The 24929-nt window shown below is 33.6% G+C and overlaps 3 protein-coding genes across 3 annotated transcripts; all 3 read left to right on the top strand.

Annotated features, from left to right (window-relative positions):
• Nucleotides 1-1543: 1543 nt before the first annotated feature.
• Nucleotides 1544-10410, top strand: LOTGIDRAFT_165569 (hypothetical protein; the record flags this gene model as incomplete). The annotated part of the gene is made up of 9 exons (XM_009062604.1): nucleotides 1544-1559; nucleotides 4439-4575; nucleotides 5165-5356; nucleotides 6392-6487; nucleotides 6730-6796; nucleotides 7128-7282; nucleotides 8781-8909; nucleotides 9606-9645; nucleotides 10322-10410. The coding sequence occupies 9 exons, from the start codon at nucleotides 1544-1546 to the stop codon at nucleotides 10408-10410; spliced, it is 921 nt and encodes a 306-aa protein (XP_009060852.1).
• An 8790-nt stretch (nucleotides 10411-19200) lies between these two features.
• On the top strand, nucleotides 19201-22251 carry LOTGIDRAFT_165568 (hypothetical protein; the record flags this gene model as incomplete). The annotated part of the gene is made up of 7 exons (XM_009062603.1): nucleotides 19201-19319; nucleotides 19604-19739; nucleotides 19981-20088; nucleotides 20262-20384; nucleotides 20605-20952; nucleotides 21189-21350; nucleotides 21529-22251. The coding sequence occupies 7 exons, from the start codon at nucleotides 19201-19203 to the stop codon at nucleotides 22249-22251; spliced, it is 1719 nt and encodes a 572-aa protein (XP_009060851.1).
• A 1659-nt stretch (nucleotides 22252-23910) lies between these two features.
• Nucleotides 23911-24929, top strand: LOTGIDRAFT_234509 (hypothetical protein). The gene is made up of 3 exons (XM_009062602.1): nucleotides 23911-24610; nucleotides 24646-24667; nucleotides 24819-24929. The coding sequence occupies exons 1-3, from the start codon at nucleotides 24240-24242 to the stop codon at nucleotides 24864-24866; spliced, it is 441 nt and encodes a 146-aa protein (XP_009060850.1). The 5' UTR covers nucleotides 23911-24239; the 3' UTR covers nucleotides 24867-24929.

Here is a 24929-nt window from a genome sequence, read left to right as displayed (position 1 = left end):
TTTGATCTACAAGTCAGTGAAGAGTAAAAGAAGATTTTCGTATTCTTAGACAAATTTCTTGAACACTTCCAGGATCTTGCCTAAGAATAAGAAATTCAAAAAATGGGTTCTCCAAAGGCATGCTGAGTTGACAAAAATTGTGGCAAAATGTGGCTGCTGTAGCCTCTCTAGACTGGAGTTACAAATTGGGGACAGACTGATAGGGGACAACAGGTCAAGCATCTCAAAGCCAGTACGAGGGGTTCTTTAAACATATAGAATTGATTTGGTGCATTCTGGCACATGTTTGGAGTCTGTTTACGAACGTATACTTGCCTATACGAATGTCAACGTGCACAATCTGTACATAGTACAGTACATGGAAACTTGGTTTTTGTCGACCCCATCTGTCCTATCTGGGAAAGAACACATAATCTCTTTTCGTGCTTTAGCGCGTCCAGACATTCTTTGATTTCTTTACGTAACACAGTAGCTATCGTTAATGTGTATTCTTTGACATTTCATTTGCAACTGGATGTCACTACATGCGAGGAAGAAAGGGGAGAAAAAAATCCTATCGTATTAGACTAACAAACAATTAGGCTTGAATATAAAAAGAGAGAATAGGATCAAACGATTCAGAACGATTGAGTGAAAATAAACGTTAGTAAAACTGAAGATTCAATTAGGAATTAATGGAGTAGGATAATGCCATTGATTTAAATCTTATTTAACGATACATGCTACAGGTTACTGACCATCTTTGATCTTTTCTATGTTATCCTTTGATTATCTCGAGTAATAGGCCTTCTGTGAAACATAGTTAAATGTATTGGTACATATCTTGGATATAGAGTGATACAATCTTTAAAATATACATCATCCAAACATCCAGTTCTATTGCATTGTAGCAAAACCTCTCGAGGACGTCGTCACTTGTAAATGATCTCATCGGTAGTTATGACCAAAGACGTCATATTATTGACAAATTCAGGACATAAAACCTCTGATTTTAACTAGAAACGTACATATAGATACGATTCGGAGAGGTGCAAGTTTATTAGGATGGAAACGAACAGTTAAGGGTGAAAGGTAGCGCTTGTTCTGTTTTGTCAAATGATTGTGGTATATATATATATAATATCTTATATAAAAAATGTTTTAGTATTAATAAAATGAAATGAATTTAATAAACTAATGAATTGATATCTGTTTTCCAAGGCGGTATCATCAGCCGTGGGTTCAATACCAAGGGAATGTTTATTGTTAAACTGATGGCTATCTAGATTATGCCTTGTTACACCATGATTGTTTGTGGAACAAGACAATTATCCTACTAGTATCACCAACTGCAACAATAAATTGCAAACACTTCATCATCAAAACCAATAATTCGTTTAGATAAGGTAACAAATTAATATCTCCCAGGGATTTCCTATCTGAATTTGAATCTATCATCTACAGCAACTATATTTTATACAAATTATTGAAGCTGAAACCTTTACGTTTTAAAGCTTACTTCTAACCTAATAGGTGCACCCTTCGATTTAACCACTGCCAAGGAATGCATGGTCGAACAGGTAGAGTAAATGTCTAACTAGCTGAACTAGACCGACTGCCACCAAGATGACGAAGGTGTCCCGAAGAAATGTATAAAGAATCAAATTTTCAATGTATCTGTGGTGAAATGACGTGTTCACAAAGCTTGAACACTCAACATTATTAAAGTAGGAATTAAGCGTAACCTGTGATAACATTATACTGTATCCATCAACATGATAAAATAACATTGCCTTAAGTTATTAATTTTTTTTTGAATTGCTGTAAAACGATGACATTGTATTTTGAAGACCAGGTCACGAAACTTATTATTTTACAACTTAATCAGAAAACATGAAAAATAATTTCCTGTTCATGTATATACATAGGTATTTACCGTTCATTAGAGTCATTCTATTATAGTCTATAAGACGTTGATGGGCTATTACCACCCATGGGAAACACTTCTAATTGGAAAAATGTGTTTGACATATATAATGACATTACGTCACGCAAACAAACGCAAATAAAATCTTCTACTCTGAACTTCTAAAATCATTAGAGAAAATCTAATTTAATATGAAGCCTGTCGTTTCCGAAATGGAAAGATTGTGGTCGCCGTTTTCTATTGATCAGACATGAAACCTGCTCGGAGCAGACGGCTAGTGTCGGGCAAACCAAATAAGGTAATTTAACAACGTAATGAAGAGTTTATCTAATGAAGTAAGTGTCCATCATGAAGTTTAGAACGCATCATTCTATTCAGAAAGTTAGAACAGATAAAGAAATGGAACCACCTTTAAGACAGTTTGGGTGAAATTCTCAAGGGTGTTGATTCGATGTCTGACTTTGACTCAATTAAATTAATGGCCTCTAATTCTGTTTATTCTCACATTTCTTCGTCGCAACAATGTCTTAGGTTGATGTCTTTCGTTGTTTTCGAGTGATTTGACATGATAGTGTAAGGTTACACAGCAGTCAAAATCGAACAGAAGTATATTATTCTACATCGACAAAATTGTAACTTTTTCTCGTTACAACACATATGAACGGCCAAAAGATGCCATCAAATGAGTATTATGTGCTCCTTGGATGAATATAAATTTACAGTATTGATGCTAAGACCGGTAATACAATAGGAGACCACATGAGCAAAGGGTATTTTCTTGCAATATGAGGCATTTTAAACGATATGTAATTCTCTTCAGCGTTCATCAGCAAGTGATAACACATATTATCGATCTGCAAAACAAGGGTACATGATAATCCCTTCTTTCATTCAATATACATCTAAAGAACTTCATTTTAAAATAAACCTAATTGTAAAAATTCATTTTCTATAACTTTGTGAAGGCCACTGTTACGCTCAAGGTGAGTTTGCCAACAGCTTTATTTTAGCGTTTGTACAGTACATGACATAAATATTTCTAATTATAGTAAATTTTTCGATATACATGTAGTAACCCGGAAGGTCGCGTTAATATACAGTCATTAATAAGTTTTCACTGTATACATGTCATAATGGGAACCTAACATTAATCAAAGACAAAGATAAATTGACTTTAATTGAGTAGAGACCAATATACTGCTGGTGGAGTTGTCTGATAACACGGATATCGTGAACTATATCAGAGATAGTATTAATTGAACTGCCACAAGAGGTACAAGTGGTTAGTGAAACACATGCCAATACTGGTACAGGCGACTGATCGCTCTCTGATTTGAATAGATCAACGCATCCAATTAATGTTGGAGATACATGCATGTATAACGTTAGTGATTCAAATAGCAACTATTGTACGGAAATGATTACAAAATTCCTTGTAACTTGTTGAATTATTTTTTACTCTGGAATTAAATTAATAAGAAGGGTCAGGAAGTTCCTATTTGTCAACCTATTAGCATTCAACCCAACAACGTTATGAATTATAACTCCGCTCTAATAAGCACTGTAGTGGATGTTGTTTGCGAGGTGACACTAATATCACTCCGCCCCTGGGAAATCCTCTCAGTTTCGTAGTATCCACTGTGTAATAATTGTTTATTTGGTATATTTATCGTATCAATTTGTCATATCTTACAATTTGGTTGAATTCGAAGTTTTTTGTGGTTCATTTCATTTCAAAATGCGTTATGAGCATCTGAAACTGGGTTGTACAATATCATTAAGCAAATATTTAGGACTGTATCCACATCATTTTGAATTAAAACAGAATTCAAAGAGTTATTGTATAATCAACTAATATATTGGATATTTAGATATCTCCTTCCATCTTGAAAATGTCATTGTGAATAGTTATTTCTATCACCAAGATGATAAATGAAGCGGTTAATGATGGTAACGATTTGATCTTCTGCTGTATAATTCTATTTCCTTCTTTCTAGCTCTTCCTATCAATATCTCATTTACCTTATCTTACTTTCACCCTTCAACTTACTTTTATTCATAGATGATAGTTTGAAAATGCTACAGATGATGCTGATTTCAAAAGAAACACCATTGTGGTATTGATATTGTTGTCCAGTTGTCGAACGTTTTATTTATCATATCCTTAACTCTTTTTACATTTATTTTCACCTAGCACCATGCAGACCTTTTTCAAATCCCAATTGTAAGCAATGTAGACAGAGATGACCGATTTATTGTACGATTTTTGTAAAATGCTTTGGAATCAAATTAGTACAGTATACTGTGCTTTATCATCATATTACGTCTTGATGTATCTTCATAACATCTAAAACTATTATACTACTAACTAGTACCCATCTGTATATTCTAATCTTCACCCATGCGAAATGTGTTCATTGTGCATAGTTTTTGCAAACAAATTCTTGAGATTTATCAATCCAATCAGATGGAATTGGTGTATGCTAGACATGGAAGAATAAAGGTAATATTTAAGATTATGTATATCTTCAGGTCCTGAATATTGGGGGCTATTAAATCCAGACTGGACGCTATGTAGTAGTGGTAGACTACAATCACCAGTTGATATTACACCTAAAGACATGGTATATGATGTTAATCTGTCACAAATTAAACTCGATAGCAGGAAGGTTTGTAACTTATTTTAACTTCAGATCTTTCAGCTTGCTATATTATGAAGGGATGGGATATTTAGTTTAAACTTTGACGCAGTGACGATCTGCCGGTACAATTAATCTAATGTATTACGAAATAGGTTTCTGTAAATCACAAAAGTTGATCAGGATATGACTTTCGCTAAAGTTTTTTGTGTGGAAATAATTGCATGAACCATAGACTTCAGAAAGAAAATCAGAAAGGTTCACACTGAAGCTTTAATAGCCTGGAAACACAAACAGAAAACTTTTTTGAAACTAGTTCAAGTAAAAAGGTTTTGTAAACTTATATGTGTATCGTGGACATCAATTTGTTCCATTCAAATTTTCAGTCAGACGGCTCTTGCAATTCCAATCAAACCAAGTGTTTATCGACGAACAACCCACAACCTGCTTAATATTATTAAAGGCCCTTTGCGATAGTGACGTCATAAAACTTGAAGTGGAATTTCAGGAACCACAGCTGTCTGACTGAATATTGGAATGGTGCAAATTGATACTACCAGTGTTCGTTTAATCCTTTTAATATCAATGCTTTTTTATTACATGGTCTATGTTTTTTCAGGTAGAGGGAATATTACTCAACACCGGTTATGATATAACATTTCGTCTAAACACCACCCTATTGCCTTATTTTACATTTACTGGTGGTCCATTATCCTATACCTATACTGTTCATGAAATTAAATTACATTTTGGTAGTGTAGATCAGATAGGATCTGAACATACTGTTAGTGGTCGTCCATTTCCAGCAGAGGTAAGGCTCAACATTATAGTTGATCAACTCCCGAAAAATGGCTTGACATTAAATGATACAGGACATATGTGTCAGCATCGATGACAGCTAATATGCATCTAACTACCGAAGCTACAAGGTTCGATTACTATTCCAGTTACTATTCGCAGTTAAAAGTTCCCACAAATTTTTCATAGCTTTAGAAAGTTCCCGGCATCAAAGTACCAAACTCTTTGATTCCGGTGTATAGCCACGATTTTCTCATAGTGATAAGGTAGAGATATTTTTAGTTCAACCAATAAGAGGCGTCGGAATATGGGCCATCGTCATGGTTGCGCATAATTAGGTCACGACGTCACAGACCGTAAATAAAACAGTCAATAAGTTGCTTGTTTTGAGCAGAAAGTTTGGCGATTTTACATGAATTGTGGATATGAAATTGTTCTTTTGTGTTCAAATAAACATTAATATGCAGTTGTAACTGCAGTTGGAACGGGAAAAACGCAGCCTAGACTAGTATCTGAGATAATCGAATGTCCCATGCCATAATTTTAATAGGCTATGTTAAAATCACTTGACAGTCTTTTGTCAAATATGTAATTATAAGACATCTTTATGATAAATTATAGGCGAAATTTGAAAGAAGGGATTAGAAGATTAATAAAAATCTGTAAATTGGTTGATTTATTCTCTTCTCAATAGATGAGTTAATCCAAGTAAAATGTTGCTTGATAGGAACTTTTTACATAAAATATTTTCCCTGCTACTGGTCAAATTAAAACATTCTAAAAAAATAAATAATAACACTATTTTTTAGAAAAGTTCTTCTAATACAATTTTGTCCGAGCGGCTTTCGATTTATAACGAAAACTTTCACTGTGAGAAAAGGGCCTTATTGGAACCTCGAAGACACTATTTGTGAACGATTATTAACTATTTGAAGAAGCTAGAACTTCTTCTGCATCGGATACAATGATTTCTCATATCATGACTATCGTACTTTTGTTCACGGTAAACCAATTTTGTGTATGATTTTCCGTATTATTTTATTAACAGGTACAAGTTATAGGTTTTAATTCAGATTTATATGAAACATATCATAAAGCATTAAAAAGACCCCATGGTGTAGCAGCTATAGCCATGTTTGGTATTGTAAGTATATAATTAATATCTTAGAAATCAAAACTCACATAACTGGCCAAGGAAGATTGTACGAACCAGTATGGAATGCTATGATTAAATGGTAAAAAGTTCCCTCAAAAGGCGGAATAAAAAGTTATTTTGTAATGAACTCCAATATTGAAACTATTAAGCACATTCCTTAAAGTTTCAATTACTTGTAACACATACTATCATGGAAGATTTATTGAATTTTATATTTAAATATGTTTTAGATAGGAGAAGAACAAAATTCTAATTTTGAAATTTTAGTTCAAGCGACAAAAGCCACGCCTTATAAAGGTAGGTATACATTGCACATAGAAAGAAAATACGTTATACGTTCTGTGGAACGTATCTTGAAAATATGATATGTTAATGCATGTCCACAACAGAGATATTCACGCATGTCAGTTACAAAGGCAACCCAATTGTTACCTCTATATCATTAGTCATATCTCGACAGTATCTGTTACGCTGGATCTGAATATGTTGCAAAACGTTCGTTGAACTTTGACAATGGACTTGGCTTTCTTCCGTTTACCAAAAAGGTGGAGCGCAATAAAACAGCTTTATGTAGGTATTGTTGATTAACTGTGTTGATATAGAAAGTGTTATAACTATTTCATTTCAGGAAACCAAATTCCGATAGCAGATTTTTTTTTAGTAGGTTTAATACCTTCAGTAGATTTTTATATAACATATGAAGGAAGTTTAACACATCCTAGCTGTGCTGAAACTGTAACGTGGATTATTCTAAATAAACCAATATATATCACAGAACAACAGGTAAGCATCATTCTTCTAAATCAAAAAAAAAACAAAAAAAAAAACAATGGGGTTGCGGAATGAAACATGGAAAATATGTCATATGAATTTGAACAGAACGTATCTACAAGGACTACTAAATTAGTTACCTTTTGGGAAAGAAATTTTGACTGAAATTGTGCGGTAATTGTGCTGATACGTATTGGACTAGAGACAGTATCTTCAGCATTAAACTTGGCATTGAAAGAAGACAATAATATCTGTAATAAGAAGTAGGAAGAAGGGGAAATTACATCTTTTCAATTTACCTCGAGTCTATTGTTTGCTTAGAACATGTAACAGTTGACCTAGAAAACTATGGACAATAAATTTTCATGTCACATCATTTAAAGTCAATATGCGTACATTGAGTACAGTGTTCGACATAATTGCTACTGTACGATATTTTCAGAAACGAAAAATGTTGTAGACATGTATTGTTGAGAATTTGCATTCACAAAATGGTATTACAAATGTGATCAGGGACTTCCAATTGCCTGCAATTGCATATTTGTGTACATGTATACGAAAATTGTAAATTAACATTGTTGAGAATTTTTGGAATATTACGCTTGGATGGTAAATCCGAATATGTGTCAGATTTCTATAGGAGATACAGGAACGGGTTTCTCCGATAAATATGTATATACATGTATATAATAAAAGAAAATATTTCCACTGTTGAAATGTATATGTAAAAATATTGGATTTAGACTTTTGTCACTTTCAGGGTTTTATTAATCTTCTTATGTGCATTAACTAGCGTTTTACTATGTTTTATCGCACTGGAAGACGTGACGACGGTGTAGCTCAGTTGAAGGACCGGGCGTCTGATTTTAATTCTGAAAAGGATAGCTGAAATTTAGACCTATCAGCAAACATTGTTACGGCTGTATCCCTTTAAATAGTGGAACTGTTTGTTGCAACACAGCTGGAATTTTATTTCCAGTTTACTAACCCAATAAATACTATATCCAGGCTATATCTTCTTATAACCTAATATTACTATTTAATGATCTTAGTCGGAGCACATAAATCAATTTTCAGAATAGATTATTAAGTAATGAAATTATGGACTGTATTGGTGAAATTTTATTTGATATTTGGCAGGGATTAGCCTGTAGTTATGGTCATAAAGACTTAGTTGGCGCCATCAACAATTAGTATTTTTTAGAGCCGATTAAAGGCAATGGGTGTATCTAACGACAATCTTTATTTTACCAGTTTTCATTATCATGATACATGTATTGTGAAAAGTATCTCATTCTCGACTAGCTCGTAAAATAACTGATGAAAGTATGGTAGATTAATGAATGAAATAAAATTAGTACGCCAAACGTTTCTGCTTCAAATTATGCCTGTACAAGGAGACTAATGCAATAACATTGGAGTGAGCCTTGTATTTTAACATGGACATGGTTTATTATCGTTTTTGCACGAAGACTTTTCTGTCACCCTTTTAAATGTTATCTTCTTCCAGCTATACACATTAAGACAACTGCATCAGGCACCTGAAGGAAGTCCACAGTTGTTGATGGAAAACAACTTCCGGCCGCCATTACCCATTCACAGACGAACTATAAGAACTAATATAACTCCTAAAAATCAGGTATATGTACTCTTGCTTTTCTATTAAAGGAGCAACTTCACTGCCTGTTCAACCAATCATACCTTAGTTTCAGACACAGGAATTTTTTTTTAGCTTACATAATCAGTAATAGTTTTCACAGCTCATCGTCGAAATTTGAGCCTTTAAATCCATGTGTATCCATAATTATTCACATTTGAAAGTTAAAAATTCGACTCGAACTTTAGTGAGACTTTGCCATATATAGAAAACACATATATAGGAATAGACAGTGAAATTTCTAGTTTGAAGTATATTTGAAGGGATTATGCCATTTTCGTGCGTTTTAGTACTTCTTAAGACTATTAAAACAAAATAAAGACCCAAATCATTCCCTGAAAATGCCGACTGTTCCCCTTTAAAGTTAATACCTTCGCGAAATAAAACGAATTAGCCTTTTATTTGTAAGAGTAAGCTATTATTAACATCACCAAATACCCTCAAAGCTCAATGATTCTGTTGTAGGAAATTCAGTAAGCCACAATATTAGTATAACCCATTTCTTGATAAGATTCGTCGATTGGGAATACGAAACCCTGGGATGGTTGATTTGAATTCGTAATTCTAGTCACAGGAATCTTGTGGGGAGGACAATTTCTTCAGCAACCAAAGCAGAATTACTTACATGATCATATTCAATTTCATAACTTTAATAATTTATTATTTTAATATTTTCAGGATAAAAAATGTGGTATTTCAAAAATAACTTTTTATGAAGGTGGGTTCTAACTTCAATGGCGTTAAAGTTTTAAACCTTGGCGGCTTACATAGAATAACGATACACACAACAGACGATAAGTATTTAAAGTGTTGACAAACTTTACATCACTTTTTTTTTGCAAAATGATATAAGCAGTTAAAATCAACTTCTGTCTTATTGCAGAACGTGTTTCGACCATTTAATCTTTAATCTTTTCAAATTCCTTACATTTTCAGTAAATGAACGTTACAGATTTGGTTAAAATAAGTGGTGCTATTAGTATGTTATAATATTACTGCTGCAAGATTGTGTGTAAGTATATTTTCATGATCATGGCCTTAGGCAATGGGACAAAATGACAGTAGAGCATGCTTTTAAACCAAACTTTACCCACCCAACTGACATTGATACGACATATTTTAACTCGTCATTCGACATAGTAGACTTAATACCATATTCATTAATACTGTATTTTGTCAGCTGTTATCGATTCTAAATTGTAGTTATTGATTCTAACTAGCGCATCATTGTTTTATTCTTTTCTCGGAATTCTATTATCAAAGAATTTCCATTTTGAAGTCCTGTGAAAACAAATTATGAAAAATGTTGTTCTAGCATCCAATTAAAATTACCAATTATTTCTCCAAACTAATTAATAATTCTAACCATATAAGACAATTGTATTATTTTACAGGAATGGTGTTGGAAGAAAATGTTCTGAGAGTGAAAATATACAATGGTGCTGCTTCCAACATTTCCAGTGGTGCTATTGTAACATCTTGAGCCAATCAGGGTCGTTATTCCGTTCATCATCTAAACCTTGTGGCGGCAGAATGATATTCCAGTCTTTAAATTCTGGTTGGTTGAGGATTAATCTTCGAGCAATGAGATTCATTAAAATAAAGTTTTGCTGCAAATGATTCTGTAAAAGTCGTTTGATTACTATTTAAATCGAAAGTATAGGCGTGTTTTTTAAGTAAAGGAATATCAATCTGCTGCCTGAATTGTATGTGTGTGATCTCTGAACTGACTCTCCGTCTTCATTAGCCAATTAGGTGCAGAAGAGTAGGATGTAAAACTCAATTCGTTTCATTTCATTTCGGAACTGACTGGTAATTATTGACAGCTTAAGGTGTATTACACAAGCATATCGTTAGTCAGTTTATGAAATACGGTGCCATATTTTATTATGTTTAAAGGATGAAGTGTTCTGAAATCATGTGGAATTTTTAAACAATCCGAGAGAGATGCATTGGCATGATTAATCAGGTCAATTTTAGATACCGTGGCTAAAACTCCGAGGTAATGTTCACCGGCAAAGCAGATTGCAAGCGTCTCCAGTGGAATTGGATATCGACCCTCCAAATAACAGATGAAAATGACAATTAAAGTTTAGAAACGTTATCATTAACTTATATAATAAATATTTGTTTTAATTTACACGATGTTTACATTGAACTTCTTTGGGTACTTGTAATGGCGGACTACAGTCTACAATCAAGAGCTACGCGTTACCTTGTATTCGTGGGTGTAAGGCCACACTGTGCCGATGTACAACATTGTGAAGATACTGAAATTAGTATATTGAATCTATCCCAAAGATTAAAGGAAAATCTAGTCTTTTATTTAACTTCAGCTTTTTGAAGGAGGAGTTATTAATTTACCTCTTCTTTTGTGGTGTCAGTTGTATTTTTTAGATTAAATAGTCTTTACATATTTATCTTTTGTTCTCAAGGACGTTGTCATCTTCAATAAATGAAATATGTAGTAATAATAAGCGAGAGAACTGCTCGTAATGGATCCTGGAAATGTATGTAAAGAGGTAAAAACATAGACCTTAATCTTTGCTTTAAAAAAATATGCCATTGGTTATCTTTTTAGTATTTAATTATGAAACCCGTACGCCATATTAATCTATTAGATAAATTCATCAAATGGATTGATAACGAATATCAGTTAACTTGTCTATATTATCATAAATGCTAATGGAAAGAAAGAATTAGGCCTGGAAACTTGTGATAAGCATTGCCATATAATATGTTAATCAAACTTTTTTTTTTTGAATATAAAACTTTCATTTTTGGTGGGCAGATGTTAAACATAGAGAATATCAGCACTGACTCACTATAAACATATTCGCCGTGTTCGTTCTTACAATAGTCCAGCACCTGGAATTCACCATTTTGTAGACCATAACCTCTAATAATGTCAGAATTACCTGACTGTGTTGCTGTTTAGATTATAACAAGACGTACAAATATTATCCAATTTACTTGAAAAAGACTTCAAAGTTTTATAAAGAATATTGTGGAATGTTTATATTTTCAATCATTTGTTTACATAAATAACATATCACTTACTAAACAAAAGATTAGATATTCCTTAATCAATCTTAACAAACTTTACCAAGTTAACATTTGTCTTGGTTCTCACCAGTAAAGTGTTTATTTCCTATTAAATATCAATACACATCAAACATTATTTAACTTTTTACCGTCATTCATTGAAATTAAATCAACTATTGGCACATTATTGTTTTCAAAATAAATATCGACGAAAGAAGAATACATAGAGAAACGACTATAGAGTGCATTCTGTGTTAATCACTGTGCACATTTATGATAGTTTAATATCTTAGTAAATACAATTCACTTGGTTATTTATTTAACGATTCATCATAAAATATCTCATAAACATCCATTTAAAGTAAAGTGGACCAACGGCGCAAAAAACGGGATATGACAAATGTTGTGGTCCAGTGTGCTACAAAGCTCTACACGATGAAAATTGGATATCGTAAACTTTCTCATTATCTGACTCAAACTGCCTAATTACACGATGCTCCCACCTTGCTTAAAAAATTGAGTAAAGAAAGTCAATGACATTAAATAGTAAAATAATGTAACACTAACAAAACAAGGTAGAAATCTGGCTGTTTTCTCCACCCAATAATTTCTTCAAGTAATAATAAACCTCAATAATATTACCACATATAAATTTCTACATGTATTATATTATTAAACTATTCGTGATTCTAACAATAATCACATCGTTTTTCATTAGACGAACAACTTATTCTCACGATATCCAGACATCTACAACACCAAAAACCTTCAAAATAGTCGTCATCTTCTAACAAAAAATTAAAAGTAGTCAAGTTTTTTGTCATTTGAACTTACACAAGAATTGAGTGGATATTCTTATAATTCCCAATAAATCGGACAGCCTAGACATGATATATTGGCCGGGTTAGCATGGCCCACATCTTGAGAAATTGTTACCCACTGTCGTGATGCGGTTTTAAATTCTTATCAAAACAGTCTGTTTTCAAATGTGAGTGTTTCTAATGAAAGACGATGAAAGATTACTACAGATGAAAGATTCGCATGGTTATCCTTGCAATCACTGAACAAAACCAAAGAATTTAGTTGTATCGGTCTGAGGTCTGTATCTGGTTGTGTGGTAGGTTTGAGATTGAAGTCAGCTATGTTTTTATTATGTTGTGAATAAGATGTCAGTCGCTGGTAATACAAATACTGTTTACATTCCAAAACACTTGCAGCCCTTGAATACATCCAAGGAGCTGTGGATTGGATTTGTTTAAATAACACAGCGAGAAAGCTATTAGTAGTCACAAGAAGACTGCTTAATGGCTCAATTAAATCTTTCACTGACTTATTTCCTGTTAACTGCACAAATTACTCTTTTTATATCGTTCATGATAAAATCGGTTGATATATTAAAGTGGTATTTTGCTTACTCACGTATCACTACATTTTTCTACCATTTAAGACTTTTAGATTTACATTTCATTGCCTTTCTAGATAATCTTTTTTCCTATTATCCATGGTTTTCGTAGTTAACTCTGCTAGGAATATACTATAAGGACAAGATTGTCTCTGAGGTCGTTATTCAATGTACATGTACATGTATTTGTTTGGTGGAAGATATTTGCTACAAGTTAGAGCATGATCAGCCTTTCAGAACTACTGGTTACAATTTATGGTTTGGTGAGGCAACTTTGTCCACTTTTCAGAGATTTCACATGGATTCTTCCAATCAATTTATTAACACAAAGTAAAGGGTAAAAATGACTTTTATAGTGGTCGCTATTTTGAAGAGCAACCCAATATTCCATTGTGTATCAAAATTTCTTATTGGTCAATTTTAAACATGATCTTTGTAACACTAAAGTTTGTTACTATTTGTCATTGATGCTTTTTCTCAAGAGTCGTAGGTCTACAGACCCAGATAAAGCAAGGTGGGTGTATGAATAGCTTTGATTGTAGATGTTAAACCTCTTGATGTCTGGAGATTAAGAACATAATCATTAAATCGAAGACTTCTTCCCAAAATAGGGTAAATGTGTCTCTTGTGTCCATTAGGGTCATTAGATTGATGTTTTAATTTGTTAAATGACTGATTGTATCAGTTAAATTTCTTTCTTGATTTATGGTTTTATTTTAAAAATCAAAAACCAATAAATTATTTGACAAATTACTGTGGAATGTTTACCGAATCGTCTGACAAAATCTTAATTACAATAATTAAATTTTCTAAAAATAGACTTTATAAATGTACCCAAATGATCCCTGCCTTCCGTTGAATGTTTCACATCTGATTTAAATGATGGTAACGCAACTCTTGTCAATCTGAAAACATTCGCAAGACGATATGTTCAGCAGACTATATTGAATAGAAAAAAAAACTCCCTTTTTCTTCAATTCTTAATGTCTAGCTATGAGGTCTACAATCAGTACAATTACTGTTTTGATTTTGGGGAAGGGAAGATTGAATTATCCCAAATGCACGGTTCAAGAGAGAAAATTGAGGAGGAGGTGGTTTTCTTCGACTTATTACATTCCAAATTGAGATAAAGTATCTTCAGATCTAGAATTTTGAAATTTATATATATGGAATTAGCATGTTTTTTACTCGAAATTCTCCTGATGAAGTAACAAAAATGATTGGTCAAATAATCATACTCTCCTATCAATTCACTTTCCAACTTACAGTAGTATATATTCCTTATATCTCTTTTACTTGCAATATGTCTATCATTTTAAGAAACGATAATATAGTTGGAATTGAAGCTTCGAAAGCAATTATAAAGACGACTAAGTCCATGTTATCGTGGTCTCTTTATCAAGGACAATAAAAATTATTCTCCAAACATACTGAAAACTCGAAGATGTTATCATGTTCACATACATCACGCTATAAGAATTTCTGATAAAACAAGCTGTATTATTTGTCATTCAGATCCATGTATTTGATGCAATCAATTCTCGATTATGTTTAAGGCTGACACATCAATTGAGAAATCGCGTGTCCATATAATAAATATATCCAATACATACGATATACATGGCTGAATCTTCTATTGCCTCGTCAAAAACAGGAAATACATAATTTGTTTCAAACATTCGCATATTTTCTTTCTTTCTAATCGTTAAAATTATTTCAACTGCGGAAATGAAAGAGAATATTTGATGTTGTATTTTATAAAGATGTTGTACGGAGTTTCTCAGACAGAAACCAAAAAAAACCTAGTCAGCAGATAATATGCAAGTTAAAAAAGGAAAAGAAGGATGAAATGCAATGCGATTATAGATGTGTAAGGATTGTAGATGGGACCGTGATTGGGACTTTCGTGAGATATGATCTCTATTCCCAGGTTGATTTAGGAACAGTAGATAAAAATGTATTATTTGTAATATGGTAGATTATGTTCATATTTAAAGGAATGACCAAACACTCGTATAGTTTCTGTAATGGGATCCAGTCTTATGAACCAAATTTCTTTTGACTACCTAACTGGTCAATAACAAGTTTCGTGCTAAATGGGATAGGGTTCATCTCTGTTACCATTTTCAGTCAAGAAAGACCATCATAGATAACGGTAAAAGTTAAAAGTGTTTTCAAATAGTAGAAATGGGAGAAGGGGTCTGCTTAAAACTCCTTCAGAAACAACTGTGGTGTGCTGCTATTTACCACTCTTGATAGAAAGATTGGGCTCAAGGACAACATGCTAAATGGAAATCAATCCTGAAGTAACCTATATGAAGTATGTACCGCAATAATAAATAGATGGGATTGAGATGAGATCTTTCCTATGATATCTATTCCCAAGTTGGTTTAGGAACAGTACATAAAAATGTATTATTTGTAATATGATAGATTATGTTCATATTTTCTTGACTGGCATAAGAATGTTTGCTCAAAAAGCTCATATCTGTTTTTTTTTTTTAAATTAAAAACAGCGTTTTGACCCAAATTCTTTTTCAACTGCTGGTCTATAACACGTTTAGTAATGTTGGCCGAAGCCATAGTTACAAAAATATAAGTTACAATTATCACAGTGGTTTGTACTTAGCTTGAACATGAACGCACATGCACACTTAAGGAAAGTGTGTATTATTATTATTATTATTATTATTACAATTTATTAGAAATTGGAGCGAGGTTCTGCTAAAAACTCTTTCCGAAATACCACTATCGACTAATCTTGCGTCAAGGATGATATGCCATATCTAATCAATCTTGAAGTAACCTATATCCAATGGCGGCACCAGCCTCCCGAAACTGGAGGTACATATACGGACATATAGATAGACTTAATGGGAGGGGTGGACAACTGTCCAGACTGATTTCAGAATGAGCAAGCCCTTCAATAAGCGTATGGCAGGGTTTTTCCCAAAAAATTTACAAAAAAATGAATTGATTTGGTGCATTCCGACACATTTTTAGGGGCAAAAACGTATACAAATCAATTTTTTTAAGTTTGTTAAAAATGTAGTGGTGGTACAATTTGGGGTGCAAACCATTTTTCTAAGGGGAGGGGGTCAATGTCTCCCAATCCCCGGCGCCGCCACTGCTTATATCATGTATTTACAGCAATAATAACATGTATCAATACTACTACAGAACAATACATAAATATACCATATTCCTACAACCGTCAATATTTTATTAGAAATGTAGTTGCAAGCATCAGTCAAAAGGAAAATAAAGTTGAGCACCGTACAATAGAATATTTTATTGGTTAGACAGAAAGTTCCGACCTTTCTCTAGCGATACTGATCACATTTCACTACATATTGATAACATTTATAGTTTCTATGTAAATGCGTTATTCGTTCAGTCATTTAGATCTGAACTACCCCGAACTTTAAAAGGACGAATATAACACTATGCATGCATAAAAAAATAAAACTAAATGGAGCGGATTTTTACTTTTCTGAACCTTACAGGCCTATTTTCGATTTTCAACTGTCAAGGCACGGGGATGACCTGTAGCACACTGGTCTCGGTTTTTGTAAGACCAGAAAAATATCAGTGTCTTGCCCAATTACATAGAGAAGGTAGATTCAGCTACTTACTCCATCCATTTCCCACTTCTCAGAAGCAGAGAACATGTTCAAGTACAAGTGATTGAAATTAACATAGTAATAAATCATTCAAATTCCTGTCTGAATTGAAATGGATCAATGGAATCCACTGGATTATTGGTTAAACAGCGATTGTAATTTATAGAATGTCAGTGGGACGATAGACATGATGTAATGACAAATTCAAACTAGAATACCCGACTAAGACTACTTTAGAGATAGTTCGGTACGTGATCTACATTATTATTAGGTTCCCAGTCCACAAACCTTTATTGTCATTTTAATCGAATGTGAGTTATAATAGCCTCGTGCTCTGCTGCATATTTTTGTTGTCATCACATTCAGATTGTAAACGTGGCGTTTGTAGCCTTACAATTTGTAGTTTCCTCCCTTTAGTCACAACTAATTCAAATTATCAGATGTCGTTGCATTACTTCAAGTCCAATTCAGTCTAAACAAGCTGGATTAGACCCCTTACTCACGGGTAAGTTCTGCTCGTGCAATTAAAAGTTCCACTCGGGAACAGAGAATAAAGAAAAGAGGCAGAAATATATTCATACCATATTAATTGAAAGAATTATCTGCAATCTATCGATATCAGACTGTTTCATTTCATTACCATAAATTGTTTGAATTCACATAGTAAGAATTATGAAAATAGTTTGAAGGCTTGATAAAAGTATTGGACAAATTCCCATCATATCGATAATTTACAGTGTATCTGGTAATTTGATAAATTAAGTACAATTAATATTTGTCATAATAAAATTACCGCGGGTATATAAAATGATAAAATTATAAAATTACGCTAATTAGTTTGAAATACATGACAATCCACACATGTTAATCCGCGGATTAACCAGACAAATCGTGCCAATCAACGACCCGCTGTTCCAATCAACAGACTCGCCGCCTCAATCAGTATTGTTTTATAACTCTCGAGTAATATTTTCTACGTATATTGTCACGATAAAGGGCGGGAATAAGAGATTTTTCAAACGTAATCAAAGGACATCTAAACAACCCATAAAGATCTACAGAGATGGCTTCCCTCATTGATAAATACGGCGCGAATATTAAAATAGCATCAGAACTGCTTAAGAACACGCACCGGCTATAACGATTTTTATTCCTGTGCATATTTTGGTAAGTGATTTTGATCATATTTCAGCAATTGATATCAGATACAATAACATTTGACAGCATCAAAAGTTTAAAAACAAATATGATTTCTATGCCTATAATGAGCAGTCTTGTACATACAATCTCACATACCAGAATGCTAAAGTAACTTTTGGCGAAAATGTCCTTCAGACAACCAGAAAAATTACTTTTCATCAATGTTAAAGCATCTTATGGTTCGAATCAAATTTGGACGTTATATCTATGATTTGTCAAATTGACTCTACAAACTATAAATGAAATAATAATAATAATTGTGTAAATATTTCATATTTTCTAATTGTATTCGTCATATTGGAAGAACCTTAAAGTAGACGAGCATTCATGCATCCATTCAATTAACCAAATAATTTGTATAATGAAACGCCTTGGTAGTGCATTCAAAGATATATGTCATTAAATAAAACGTAAAAAGAAACGACACGAAATGTGGTAATCTAAGAAGAAGATTTGAACACGTTAGAAAAATAAAGTTTGGGTACTAATACGTTCAAAATAAACAATGTTTTGTAGAATTAAGACGGCAATTGTTTAGTAAACCTTGTTGTCAACAATGGGTTCAAATTGTCGGTACATGTTTTTCTTAAATAAACCATTAGCTTCTTAATCAGGCGTAGAATGTTATAGGCGATCTGTCTGTGAATTATTCGAATATAGGATGATGAAAAAAATCCTAAATAACGTAGAATTTTAAGTGCATTATTCTAATATTTATATTCGAAGGACAAAGCAAGCGAAATATACTAACAATACAACAAAGTTCAGAATTGATTATCTAAGGGAATGAATGTTGTTTGGATTACGACGATTTGTTATGTTTTGAATCTTCTTCAATTCAATGCCATCGATATATAGGTACTAATATTTTGTCTTATTTATTCATTTTAACATTCTGTCTCGCATTTTTTGGGTTTGATAGGATATAATATCTATAGAAACTTTGATTTGGATTTGAACTCAAAAAATCACTGTTTCACTGAAAAAGTTTATATTTAGAATGATGGAAACGGTAAAAGAAAATGGTTTGGTAGTAGCTGTTATGTCATGGATTATAGGATGTGTGATAGCTTTAGTATCCTTAGTTTATTTGGTTCTAAATATCAAATTACGAAACACCAGGTAAGTCAATACATTGTCACATTCATTAACGTTTTCTAGCAACCATAAGCATTGGATGCTCATACTCTTTACGATTGCTTAGACCAGCCGATAACTGTCAAAATAGCAGGAATAGCAGACGACGGACTTGACCAAGAACCGGGAAATAAATTCCCAATTCAATAGAGATATATTTTATTTAATTAGCCATCATAGCTAAAACGTTGGACATCAGCCTCTCAGGAAATCAAAACACGAGAAATACAGTAAACCAGTTTTAAGAAAATTTTCTCTTCTCACATTAGATTGATCAAAATGTCCAGTCCTAATTTGAACTGTCTGGTAGCCAGTGGTGGAATTTTAGCCAGTATAACCTGTTTATTATATGGTGTAGATCATTTCATCGACAAGAACCATCAGCAACTGTCTAACTTCTGTCAGGTAAGGGGTCATCATTTCAATCCTCCGCCAGTGTCTCAGTTCCCCAAATTTTGCATCATTTTTAAATCAAACGAAATTCTACAGAAAACAACCAAAAATGAACATTTTGTGTACACCCCCGCGGTTTTGCTTAATTCTAAAAGTTGGATTTCTTCTGAAAAAACCAACTAAATATATGAACCCATTAACCCCAGTTACACTTCCGCTTCCGTCTGCTTTATTAATAAGTGTCTATTTTCAGCTTCGAGCAGCATTCCTGACCTGTGCCTTCACTTTATTGTATGGTCCTTTAGTAGCTAAATGTTGGCGAGTAAACAGAATATTTGAACAAGGATCTCTCAAACGTGTGGTAAGTAAGATTTGGTTATAAACTATATTGACAAAGTTGATTCACGATGTTAATTCCAATTTACGAATCTGATCCTAGATGGGACATGTCTTTTTTAATGACATGCTACCCTTACGGAGCATTTGAATGTCAAATAAAACTCAATGAATTATCCACATTAATATTTTCTGCAGGTTATTCGAGATAGTAGGCTATATTTGTTAATTGGTGCCCTGTTATTTGGTGATGTTTTAATGATGGCAGCTTGGCAGATTGTTGATCCTTTACATTATACCACTGTTGCCAGCTTAACAAAGGTAGGTTTTTATAATATGTAATTCTTAATCAATTTATTTATCAATATTGCAATAAGTAGTGACGCCCGACATTGTTCTGATAATGAAATCTGTATCATGCTGTACATACTGATACCGTGATACTCTAATAAAAACGATCGAGCATGTACGTATACTACAGCAATGCTCGTCTTTTCGGCTTCTCCGACCTCTAATTAAAGCTACCTTTTTATAATTCTAGGAACCAAAATTATGGAAAGGAAATTCTTCGATCAACTTGTCTGTGACAATTATCCCAACTTGCAGCTGTAACAACCTACCGACGTGGTTAACACTGATGTTTCTTTTGAAAGCTCCAGTACTCATCACCAGCCTTGTATTAGCTTGGAGAACTAGAGATGTCCTAATACCATCCATGAATGATTCCTACAGTATCATCATCTCCAGTCTTACCACCCTGTTTGTTACTGCTACAGTCTTCACGTTAAAAACTATCCATTTCGCTAGTCCAGATATAGTTACTGTTGTTATTCTTTTGGGAATTGGTATCTCTACTATTGTCACTACATCTATGGTGTTTGTACCAAAGGTATGTATATAGTCAACATTATAGTCAAATTATTCATGTTCCATTGCCACTCTGTTGTTCGATGCATGTTGTTTGATTAAATAGTTAATGTAAAGCTATGTTCACGGACTTACATTCCGATCAGTTTGATTACACCATATGTGGAATTACATTCTAAATCCATCCTGTGAAATTTCAGACTTGAAAGACAATTTATATACTGTTGAATAGTTAAGCACACACAATTTCTCTTTCAGTTGCTATTATGGTGGAGAAATCCAGAAAAGTCTGCCCTAAGGTTATCCATTAATTCTAAATCTACCCACAATGTTACCGGTATTAATACCGCTGATATACTAGAAGATGATATGTTTACTATGGTAGCTGAGAATATCTCCATGAAGAAATCATTACAAGAGGTAACTTTCGGTTCTCTTTTTACGAATTTGTAGAGCAAAAATTCATAAAAAATCTACTGATTTATGCATATCCTTTATGGGTAAACCATGCAGTATAAACCGTGTGTACAACAGCTTTGTAAGGAAATTATGGTGGATATATGAATAATACTAATGCGACTTTTTTTGTTTCTTCCAGAAAGATGCTGCCATCAATGTTTTGCAGGGACATTTGACCAACGCTCAACAGAAGTTAATGGAGATATCTCTCGACCAGGAAGCTCGACTAGATAGTGGTTTAGACAGTGATGGTAACACAACTTCCTTAGAAGATTCGCCAAAGAGAGGAACCCCATCTACGCCACCACAAAATACTACAGTCAGCTTACCAGAAACCCCACGGCAACCTAGCTTGAAGAGTTTCAGTAGTTCATCCAGTGTAGTGGAATACCATAAACTCTGTCGTCTACGAGATTCCATTGCCGAAGATCTAACTCTTGCCAGAGATTTAAGCAGTGACATCCGGATTTCCATCACTAAAGATATTCATGCAGCGGAGAAGATTACCAGGAAAGGCTCCTTCCGTTATGAATCTGTCAAGTCTCGACAGGAACTAGCAGGCTCGATTACAAAATCCTACAATTTGACGAACTCATGTGATACCTACGACTACGTCTCCAGTTGCGTCACCTCCTCATCTAATCTTCATCATCCACCTTTAAAAGCTCTGCAGTATTCGTCCTCTGAAAGTATTGATACCTTACCTAACGATAAACTCTACCCAGACAACCACCGAAGGAAGAAACAGAAAAGGATTCCAAGACGAAACGAATTAAATAAGAGTGTTTACTTTATACCAACCGATCCTCAGCAAGTTAACTGTGCCATGACTAAATCTATGGATACTGACACTTTTGTGTAGTGACAATAACACCCCCACAAAAAAAACTTTATGTAGAGTTACCTCCCTTACTATTACTATTATTTAATTGGGGACACCATAAGTGCTATTGTTATGTTTGAATTGTAAATATTTTATTGTTATTCAGCTGTTATTAAAGTATAGAAATATTTATAACTTATATTTATTGATTGATGGGGCCAAATTATTACTTTAATAGTCACAGTTTTGTGACATTCCTGATATCGAACATATTCACCTGAAGATGACAATGCAGATTGTTGAAACGTTTTTTATACGCACACAGGAATATGTGGTCGTATATTGTCGTCGCCCATGTCCGTCGGCCCGTCGGTCCGTCCGTCATCATTTCTTGTGAGCACTATAGAGACTACAGTTTTCATCTGATTTTGTTAAAACTTGGTGTGATTGATAAGATCTCGGTCAAGTTCGAATTTGACATATTTTCGATGAACGGTTTTTGAGATATTGCCCTTGACTTAAAACGCCTTGAAATTTGTTAAAGATTGTTCGTGAGCAGGATTGAAGCTACAGTTTTCATCCGATTCTGATGAAACTTGTTGTGATCATTGGAATTCATAAGATCTCGGACAAGTTCTAACTTGACGCATTTTTGATGAACGGTTTTTGAGTTATTGCCCTTGACTTTTTTAAAACGTGTTGAAATTTGTTAAAAATAGTTTGTGAGCAGGATTGACTCTACAGTTTTCAACCAATTCTGATGAAACTTGGTGTGATCATTGGAATTGATAAGATCTCGGACAAGTTCTAATTTGACGCATTTTCGATGAATGGTTTTTGAGTTATTGCCCTTGACTTTGTAAAAACGCGTCAAAATTTATCAAAAATAGTTCGTGAGCAGGATTGAAGCTACAGTTTTCAATCGATTCTGATGAAACTTGGTGTGATCATTGGAATTGATAAGATCTCGGACAAGTTTTAACTTGACGAATTTTCGATGAAATGTTTTTGAGTTATTGCTATTGTTATTGAAAATTCGTACTTTAGTCACTAAAGACTGTTTTATTATTTCTCACAGCTGCCAGTGGGCGTATGTTACGTTGCATCGCAAGCTATCTTTCAGTAATACTAAGGAGTAGTATACCATTATGCAACAGAATAAATTGAGATCATTTTGAACTGGATTGAAGTCCTATAGTTAGATCACTACATTATTAAGCAAGAATGCTTCTCCTGTCGGACACTGAGGCAAGTGGTCGATCGGGGGTTGGGACGTATTTTAATAGCGAATTGCCCTTTCAGTCTTGACAATAAAACACCTCGATTATGATAGATCCAGATTTATAATGTTGGCTATTCTTCAGTGGATTCTACATCTATCTTCACTATTTGATAAAAATCTTATGTCTTTTCAGTACACGACACTTTCAGTTCAACTAAAAACAAATCATGCTGTATGATGTAATTTCAACCCATCCTTATCGGACATACCAATTTCTAACTTTACATCATCATAATTTAAATAAATACATAATATTATATTAAATTATAGAAAATTAATTAAAATCCCTTATTGATGGGTTATATTAATATCCCTAATTACACTGAATAAGGAAGGAGAGACGTATAAAAAACTGCACTCACTTGAGTGAAAACATCATTCGATCTTTACTACTTCTTCTAGAAAGAACTCAACGAAACCCACAAATTCAAGGTAAATATATATGGTAGTTCTCGACACATTTGGCTTCACAGTGAGGCCTAATCATTCATTTAGACGACAAGTAAAACGTCGTTACAAGGCGTTTTTCTAACATGCATTTATATGTGACCCAGTCATCATACTGATCTTTGCCATCGACTTGAAAAAGCTGCGCTCCACGATGTATCGAGTTTGATTGTTCAGAACACCTATATACTTAGTCAAATAGTCATTCGTGTAGCCTACGAGATTGAAACACTTAGGAACTACTGTGACTGTCATGTTTTCATAATTATTTTCAAACACCCATTGACTTTACTTACAGATGATGAAATTAGTTGTTGCTGTTGCCTGCGTTTTGGCTGTTGCTAATGCCGGTATGTACGGTATGGGAATGTACGGTCTTGGAGGATTAGGCATGGGAATGTACAACCCCATGCTTATGGGTGGTATGTATAATCCTATGCTCATGGCTAGTATGTACAATCCTATGCTCATGGGAGGTATGTACAATCCTATGGCTATGATGTATGGTGGACTCGGTGGTTTAGGAATGATGGGTGGTTCAGGAATGATGGGTGGAATGGGAATGATGGGAGGTATGTCACCCTATGGTATGGGATTTGGAGGTGCTGGATTTGGTTCCCCTGCTTTTGGTGGACAAGATGCTACTCAAGGAGCAGCTATAAATGGAATGTAAGTTTAAATATCATTTAGTTTTTATATCATAGTGGCTGCGATGAAGTGATTATAGTAAGCTACCTCGGATCTACTGGTTTGAAATTGGTCCGCTACACTGTGCAGTAACATAACAGAAACAAAAACATTGTATGCTCTTAAAGATTGTCTTGCTTCAATAACTATTGTTAAATAATAATTTATGTATTCTATTAATTTTTTCCAGCTAATTAAGTCAAGATTTGGTGTTCATGTGATGTACACGGGTAATTGATGTATCCAAATATATCTAAGGTCAAATAAAATTTGAATAATAAAAATTGTTTTACATAACTTC

The sequence above is a fragment of the Lottia gigantea genome (genome assembly GCF_000327385.1).
Source record: "Lottia gigantea unplaced genomic scaffold LOTGIsca_52, whole genome shotgun sequence".
NCBI lineage: Eukaryota > Metazoa > Mollusca > Gastropoda > Lottiidae > Lottia > Lottia gigantea.
Note: the sequence above shows the minus strand (reverse complement) of the source record. Positions and strands in the feature narration are given on the sequence as shown.

Bases quoted from the DNA above. Each gene is read 5' to 3' on its own strand.
- LOTGIDRAFT_234509 (XM_009062602.1), top strand. From the start codon at position 24,240: ATGATGAAATTAGTTGTTGCTGTTGCCTGCGTTTTGGCTGTTGCTAAT. The intron at 24,611-24,645 runs GTAAGTTTAAAT...TTTATATCATAG, and splicing joins GGAGCAGCTATAAATGGAAT to TGGCTGCGATGAAGTGATTA. The intron at 24,668-24,818 runs GTAAGCTACCTC...AATTTTTTCCAG, and splicing joins GCTGCGATGAAGTGATTATA to CTAATTAAGTCAAGATTTGG.